The sequence below is a fragment of the Chrysochloris asiatica genome, unplaced genomic scaffold (genome assembly GCF_000296735.1).
Source record: "Chrysochloris asiatica unplaced genomic scaffold, ChrAsi1.0 scaffold00213, whole genome shotgun sequence".
Taxonomy (NCBI): Eukaryota; Metazoa; Chordata; class Mammalia; order Afrosoricida; family Chrysochloridae; genus Chrysochloris; species Chrysochloris asiatica.
The window spans coordinates 3,098,784-3,107,945 of NW_006408731.1; the positions used below are offsets into that span (position 1 = coordinate 3,098,784).

Genomic DNA, 9,162 nt, shown 5'->3' on the forward strand with positions numbered 1-9,162 from the left:
TCAGCACCTCTTTGCCCAGTTCTTCCAGAGTTAATACTTTCTCAGTCCTCATGACTCAGTAAATTGTCACCTCTTTCAGGATGTCCTCCCTAACCTTGCCATCTTAAGTAGCCGCCAACTCACTCTACTTCTCTATAATATTTCCTTTGATGACTCCACACACATTCTAGAATCATGTTCATTCTTTCTTTGTTGTTAGGGACCACCAAGTCAATTCCAACTTCTAGTTACCCTACGAGTCCTGTGTCATCCTCACAGTTGTTATGTTAGAGCCCATTGTTCCTGCCACTGTGTCCATTTGTCTCCTTGATGGTCTTTTTTTGCTGACCCTCCATTTTACCAAGCACGATGAGCCTACCTGACAACATAAGACAAAGTCTCACCATTCTTAATTCTAAACAGCATTCTGATTGTACTTCCAAGATAGATTTGTTTGTTCTTCCAAGATTTGTTTGCATTTCCAAGATAGATTTGTTTGTTCAAGGTACTTTCAATATTCTTTGCCAAGACCATAAGGAGCAACTTAGTCCTCAAAGTGACATCTTTGACATTTAAAACTTTAAAGAGGTCTTTGGCAGCAGATTTGCCTAAGGCAAATTTTATTTCTTGACTGCTGTTTCCATTAACATTGATTGTGGAGCCAAGCAAATTGAAGTCCTTAACAACTTCAATCTTTTCTCCATTTGTTGTTGTTGTTGTTAAGTGCCGTCAAGTCAGTTCCGACCCATAGCGACCCTGTACAGGGTTTCCGAGGGTGTAAATCTTTATGGGGGTAGAAAGCTCATCTTTCTCCCGCGGAGTGGCTGGTAGTTTCGAACCACTGACCTTAAGGTTCGCAGCCCAATTTGTAATCACTACGCTACCAGAGTTCCTTTATCATGATGTTATTTATTGGTTCACTTATTAAAGGTTTTGTTTTCTTTATATTGAGGTACAATCCTTACTAAAGACTATAATCTTTGATCTTCATCAGTAAATACTTCAAGTCCTCTTCACTTCAAGCAAGGAAGGCTGTTTCTTCTACATACCACAGGTGGGAGTCTTCCTCTAATCCTAATGCCACATTATTCTTCATATAATTTAGCTTCTTTCATTATTTGCTCAGTATACAGATTGAAAAAGCATGATGAAAGGACACAACCCTGGCACACATCTTCCTGATTTCATTCAGTATCCTCTTATTTTGTTCATATGAATGCCTCTTGGTCTATGTTAGGTTCCTCAAGAGCACAATGAAGTGCTCTAGTATACCAATTCCTCACAAGGTTATCCATGGTTTGTTATGATCCACACCTGGAGCTATATTTTTTGCCAATGCCTTTAGTGCAGCTTGGGTTTCTTTCTTTAATACTTTCAGTTCTTGATCATATTCTACCTCTTAAAATGGTTGAGCATTGACTATTGTCTCTCAATTTACCCAGATGACCACTCAGGACTCTCAGGATCAGCAAGGAATACTTCATTAGCTGGCCAGTGACTATGATCTCCCTAAAAGTGGGAATGACTGCAGCCCCGACCCAATTTTTCAAGAGTATTTATACATAGGCAGTCTGACATTATCCTGCACAACCAGGGGTAAGGTATATGCATAAGCTATTAGGTGGGGCTAAGGGTTCATCAGCTGGGACAGTTATCTTGAGAGACCAGGGATTGGATGTACGCGTAAACTGTTTTACAGGGAAAAAAAATAAGCTATGGTTAGAATGGGAAGGGGAGGTACAGCTAAGAAAGTTCCTACTTAAAACTTCTCCACTCAGGCAGGATTTGAACATGCAGGAGCTACTCATGATTCAAAAATGGAGTCAGTTAGGGTAACTTTACATGTCCAGTTCTTTTTGGTACAGTGATTCTTTAACTATCTTCCATCTTCTTTTGATGCTTCTTGCATTACTCAATATTTTGACCACAGAATCCCCCAATATTGTAAACATTTTGTGTTATTGTTCACTTTTTTTCAGTTTGAGAAATGCTGAGCACGTTCTTCCCTTTTGATTTTCTAACTCCAGGTCTTTGAACACTTCATTATAATACTTGACTTTTTCTTCTTGAGCTGCCCTTTGAAAGTTTCTGTTCAGCTCTTTAACTTTCTCATTTTGTCCAGCCGTTTTAGCTCCTCTATGCTCAACAGCAAATTTCAGAGTCTCTTCTCACATCTACTGTGGTCTTTTCTTTTTTCCTATTTTTAAAATGACCTTTGTTTTCTTCATGTATGATGTTCTTGATATCATACCAGAACTCTTCTGGTCTTTGGTCATTAGTATCTGATACATCAAATCTGTTTTGAGATGGTCTATAAATTCAGGTGGGTTATACTCAAGTTCATATTTTGGCTTATGTGGAGTTGTTTCAATTTTGTTAGGCTTCAATCTGAGCATATGAATAATTGATTGTCTGTTCCATAGTTGGCCCCTGGCCTTGTTTTGGTTGATGATATTGAACTTCTCCATCATCTTTTCCACATATGTAGTCATATGATTTCTGTGTATTCCATCAGGTGAAGTCCAAGTATATAGTCACCATTCATGTTGCTGGAAAAGATATATGCAATGAATAACTCACTAGTCTTGCAAAATTTTGTCATGCAGTTTCCAGAATAGTTTCTGTGACCAACACCAGATTTTCCAACTACTGATTCTTCCTTAGTCTGAAATTGATAAAAAAATGCAATCAAGATGCATTAGCAATTACTTGTGATTGGAATGTGAAAGTTGGAAAAAAAGAAAGGAGGAAGTATGTGTGGTTGGAAAATATGACCTTGTGATAACTAGCAATAGATAGACTTTTGCAAGACCAATGACTTATTCATTGCAAATACCTTTTTCAACAACATAAATGGTGACCATGCATGTGGACCTTACCAGATGAAATATACAGTAGTAAAATGGACTATATCTGTGGGAAGAGACAATTGGAGAAACTCAATATCATCAGCCAAAGCAAGACCAGGAGCCAACTGTGAAAGAGACCATCAGTTGCTCATATGCTCAGGCTGAAGCTGAAGAAAGTAAAACAACTCAACATGAGCCAAAATATAAACTTGAATTAAGAGACTATCTTAAAAAGAGATTTCATGTATTAAAAACTAATGATCAAAGACCAGGAAAAAGAATTCAAGCCTCAGGCTATAATACTGGCGAACTCTATGGGCAAAATATTAAACGACTGGAAACATCAAGAGATGGAAGGAATACATAGTCACTATACCAAAATGAACTGATTGCTGTACAGTCATTACAAGAGGTAGCATATGCTCAAGAATTGATGGTATTGAAGAGAGAAATCAAGCAGCACTGAAGGCATTGGCAATAAACAAGGCTCTAAGAAGTGATGGAATACAAATTAAAATCTTTCAACAAACCAATGCAGCACTGGAGGCACTTAGTCATCTATGTAAAAAAATTTGTAAGACTGATAATTGGTCAACATATTGGAAAAGATCCATATTTGTACCCATTCCAAAGAAAGGTAACCCAGTGGAATGTGAAAATCACCAGACACTATCATTAATATCACATGCAAGTACAACATTGCTGAAGATAATTTAAAGACTACTGTGGTAAAGAAGCTTTGGTAATGCAGTGGTTATGAATTGGGCTGCAAACCTTAAAGTCAGCAGTTTGAAACTATAAGCTATTCCGCGGGAGGAAGATGAGGCTTTCTGCCTCTGTAAAGATTTACAGCCTCAGAAACCCTGTACAGGGTCGCTATGGGTCGGAACTGACTCTACGGCACATAACAACAACAGGCAGTAGTATATTGACAGGGAGCTGCCAGAAATTCAAGACAGATTCAGAAGATTGTGTAGAACAAAAGATACTATTGCTGATGTCAGATGGATCTTGACTGAAAGTAGAGATTACCAGAAAGATATTGACTTGTGCTTTATTAACTATCAAAGGCATTTAACAGTGAATCATCACAAACTATGGATAAACTTGGGGAGAATTAATGTTTGTGGTACCTTGAATTTCTTTGATAAGGCTTTTCTATGTAACCTCTTAATTCCCACTAAATGATTGGGTGTAACAAAGCAAGTAGGGTGTATAGAACTTTAATGCTGGAATTTGTTAGTTTTGCCATCTTGCTCATTCATTTTAAAAGGAGCCATCTCAGAAGAAGGAACAGTGGATCCAAGGACTGTCAATAAAGAAGAGCAAGAGTGGATCATGAGTGAGATGCCTATCTAGAAAAGCAGTGATAGCAGAGGTGGTGGCTAAGGCAGTGGCATGGAGAGACAGAGCTTCTGCGGGCTTCTAGGCCCATGGACTGAGTAAAGCTGAGTGCCTATGAACAGGAGGTTGGCTTACAGAATGTGCCCTTTCAACATTTGCAGACTGGGAAAAAAGAGGGCAGAAATCAAGGTCCCACATGATTGAGAGGTTGAAGACACCTCAATGTAAAGAAAACAAAAATCTTAACTGGACTAATAAATAACATCATGATAAATGGAGAAAAGAAAAAACTTCAATTTACTTGGATCTGTAATCAATGTTTATGTCAGCTGCAGGTGTGCGTGCAATACTGCAGGGAAGAGACATTCCTGTTTGGAAATTTTCTGCATCCTGAGTTGTTCTCATTCTGACCTGTACCCTGTTCACTTCCTAATAAACCCAATAATGGTGAGTATCGTTATGATTTCTGTGTGGCCATTGCAATGGCTTATCAAATGAGTGCTGTGAACCAGAGAGTGCTATGGGAGTGATGGTTGTAAGGTGGAGGCCTGTCTGACCACTGCTTATAGGAATCTGCCTTGAGCTGTTTTGAGTCTGATTCTTCTTCCCCTTGTGAAACCAGAGGAAGTCAGACATCACCCCCCCAGTTTTTTCAATTTCCAGAACAGTTTATTGTGTTCAGGAGGAACCTATACAGAGACCAAGACAGTCCTTTGAACAGAACAAGCGGTTACTGAATGGTTTAGAATCACAAAAGGTGTGCATCAGGGTTATATTCTTTTATCATATTTAATTGAATCTTTATGCTAAGCAAATAATGAGAGAAGCTGGATTGTATGAAGAAGGTGACATCAGAATTGGTAGAAAAGTCATTATCAACCTGCAACATGCAGATGACACCATGTTGCTTTTTGGAAACAAAGTTGTTGTTTAATGCCATTGAATGCAGTCCAACTCATAGTAACCCTATATAGGGTTTCTGAGGAGCAGCTGGTGGGTTTAAACCACTGACCTTGCTGTTAGCTGTCCAGTGCTTATCCACAGCAGGACCCCCTGAAGTGAAGATACTTACTGATGAAGATCAAAGGTTATAGCTTTTAGTATGGATTGCACCTCAATGTAAAGAAAACAAAAATCCTAACTGGACAAATAAATAGCATCATGATAAATGGAGAAAAGATAGAAGTTGCTAAAAACTTCAATTTACCTGGATCCGTAATCAATGTTCATGGCAGCTGCAGTCAAGAAATCAAAGTTCATATTGTGTTAGGCAAATGTGCTGCAAAAGACCTCTTTAAAGTCTTGAAGAGCAAATATGTCCTTTGAGAACTAAGATGAACCTGATCCAAGCCATGACATTTTCAACTGCCTCTTATGCATCTGAAAGTTGGACAACAAATAAGGAAAACCATGGAAGAACTGATGCATTTGAATTACAGTGTTGACTAAGAATGTTGAAAGTATCACAGACTGCCAGAAGCACAAACAAATCTGTCTTTAAAGAGGTAGATCCAGGATGCTCCTTTGGAACAAGAATGGCGAGACTGTCTTTTGTACTTTGGGGATGTTATCAGGAGAGACCATTCCCTAGAGATGAACATCGTGCTTGGAAAAGTGAATGTCCGTGAAAGAGAGGAAGACTTCCCCCCCCCCCCCAACTAGATGGATAGACACAATGGCAGCAATAATGGGCTCAAATATAACTATTGTGAGGTTGGCGCAGGATCAGGCAGTGTTTCGTTTTGTTGTGCATAGGGTCACTATGAGTTGAAACCAACCGACAGCACCTAACAAATAATGTTTTGCACTGGAAGCTCACTCCATTTTGAACCTTGACATAAAGTCAACCTCCGCTGAGTTCATTTACTGCCAATTAAGAAAGCTCTGCCCTCAAGCAGAATGCAATTGCATGTGAATTATTAGGGCTTCCCTAAAAGGAGTACTGGTCTGGCACTATAGAACAAAGAACTAGACTGCAAGGTTGGCAGTTCAAACCCACCAGCTGCTCCTCATGATAGCATGGATCTTCCAACCTAAACAAAATGAAGTCGGGTTAGTCATTAGGTCTTGATAAATGAAAACCCTGCAAATGAGGACCTTAGTTTAAAAATTAGCTGAGATGACCTCATGGTTCTAGAAGGAGAACAGGTTGTGCTTAAGCCCACCCAGATAGTTATTTCAGGAACTAAGCAGCTTGGATCCTAAAAGGTGGAATGTTTAAGGAGGATTATTGCCTGATTGTTTCCTTTTCCCTAAAGGTAGAATGTTTGAAGAAGTTTATTGCTTTATTGTTTCTCTTTCCAAAAAAATGCTATCTTGATGTTAAAATAGATTAAGTGTACACCCAAATGTAACTTACCCTATATAATGGGCCTGCTTTTCATAAAGGACAGGACTATCTTGAGAAAGTATTCTCTCCGTCCTCTAGACTGCTGACTTTCTGCTAATGAAGCTTGGATTGGATCTCTCCCGGGTTCTGTGATTGACTATAGTGACAGGTGGCAAATCCCCATTTTGGTTTACCAACACTCAGAAACCCTACATAGGATCACTATGAGTCAGAACTGACTCAACAGCACTTAACAACAAGAAGTCCTGGAAGGGGTACTCTAACTTTTAGGGACTTGACTGAGTGTACTCTTAGTGGAAATTGGGGTACCAGGGCCATGTAGTCATAAGTTATACTCCCACCAAGGTGATTTTAGGATCCCAGAACCACCCCTATGTGCCTTTCTTATCTCAGTGATGTCCATATCCTAGTCATGGGCCTTTCCCTTTTCTGTAGTCCTGTCTGTGACATGAGTTTGTGATGAATCTTTGATTTCTGTGCCCTATAATCCACAATCCTTTGGAGACCATTATGACCAGGGGTGGTTCTGTACGATAAGCACTGGACCACAAGGTCAGTTTGAACCACAAGGGTGGTGATTCAAACTCACCAGCTGCTCCTTGGAGAGCCTATACAGGGTTGCTATGAGTCGGAACAAACTCAACAGTATTTAACTACAACAGCAATGACCTTATGTTGATGGTCCCCCTCAACTGAATGATTTGTCTTTGTCCTGTTTCGACTTAATAAAGGAATCTCCATAAAATATATTTGAATTTGGGACTTTCCCCCCCAGAACACTTTTGTCTTATTGAAAACACTAGACTGACATTCTTGATAAAATGAACATTTTATTGAAGGAATAGAATTATTTCAAAATGTGAAGACATTACATGTAAGATGTGTAATTCTCTGAATTGCAGAGGGGCAGTCTGGGTTCTTAAAAGGCAAAGTAAATAATGGATGTGTGGTCCAGGCCTTTAGAAGCATGGCAAAAGTTACAAAAGGTTTGTTAAACTGCAAGCTTAAACATTATAAGTAAACTCATTTGGTGCATTCTCAGATTGTTCCTTCTTGAGAGTTGTTTAACAAAGCATTTTGTCAGGGGCTAATTTTTCTGTTACAATCTGTCTTCTTAGCCCAACAACTCAGTCTCTGCTTTAAAGGGCAATTAGTGGAAATTTTTAGTGCACGAAATTATGGGAGTCAGGAAAGTGAAGTAAGGCTTGATATATACTTACTTTATCTACAAGTTATTTATCTACTATCATACATGACTTTAGGGTGATTTCCTTTGTTTTCTAATCACAGAGTCCTGGTTTTCTAGTTTAATTCTTGGTTAATTACTCATGGAGTCCTGGTGTGGCACTGTAGGCTATACCTTGGCAGTTCAAACCCACCAGTTCGCTGTAAGTCAGAACCAACTGGTCAACACTTAACAACAATAATTAATCACATGACCATTAATCTTTTGGTTGTCTCTCTCATCCAGATAATTTGTTTTTGTGTCTTGTCCTTACCCGGTTTAAAGCTTACTAAAAGGGTCTCTATATAAGAGTCTTTTCCCCCTAGAACACTTATAAAGCCGTATTCTATAGAAACTAAAGCTGAACCACTCAACAGCTGTCTTGATTAAGATGATTATAGCCATCTCTTAGCAGGACTTCAATCCTGACTCTCTGTCTAGTACTTTTAGTTAAAACAAATTTGTACAAGTAGCATTACAGCAATAACAAAAATGGAAACAACACACATGTACATATAAACAGCCCATAATCTTTCATCTTAACACAACACTATTTTCATATGTTCTTGATTCCCTCAAGACTGTGCCATTTATAACTGCAGTGATAATATTTTAGACTTAATATTTTTTTCCAGCCCAATTTAAAATTTGAGTCAGTGAATTGTCTTAAATCCATTGTGCTATCACTGACTCATGATACTTGATGCCTAACAGGATCCTCTATTCTGATTCTCAAAATATGGACTGGGGACTTTGGGAAATTGTTGATAATTTATGGGGTCCAGCAGTCAGAACCACTCCCATAATAATATGAAGACATTACTTATTAGTTTCAGTCTCATTTTCTCACATCTCTCTTCTACTTACAAAAGACTGATGGCAGAAGCAAAGATGAGAATCCCACCACCTTCTCTTAAGTCCCATGCATACACTTGATTTGAAGACATTTTAAAAACAAATAGATTATGCCACATTTCTCATTAAACTTTATTTTGCTTTGAAAACAATAAAACAGCTTTTTAAACATAGCATTTGTAGTAACCTATAAAACTGGTTGTTGCTATTATTTCATCATTATATAAAGGAATAAATACATTAAGAATTTTTTTGTTTCAACTTCTAATGAAGTCAATACTGACAGATAGTATGAATCCAAATAGCTCTTTGGGGTGCTCAATAGGTTATAATTATAATTTTTAAGTGTGTAAAGGCATCCTAATGCCTAAACTTCTTTCTCTTCATTGTCCTTGAATCCTATGAGCAATACAGTTTCATACTCACCTGCTCATTTGGGCCCTTGCCCTCAAACCACATGAGTGCTAACTCATTTATTTATTCCAGGAATACCTGAGTGAGGTCAAATCCAGATGTGTCTTTCTCCTTCTTCTTTCTTCATCCAACTTCTAGAGCTTCAG

General features: G+C 38.4%; 1 protein-coding gene across 1 annotated transcript in view; it reads right to left on the reverse strand.

Annotated features, from left to right (window-relative positions):
• Window positions 1-9,061, reverse strand: part of LOC102828490 (butyrophilin subfamily 1 member A1-like) — a 64,597-nt gene extending 55,536 nt beyond the window's left edge. The window contains exon 1 of the mRNA XM_006872880.1: window positions 9,029-9,061. Within this exon, the coding sequence (XP_006872942.1) occupies window positions 9,029-9,061 (33 nt within the window). The remainder of the gene's footprint in view (window positions 1-9,028) is intronic.
• Between the last annotated feature and the right edge of the window lie 101 nt (window positions 9,062-9,162).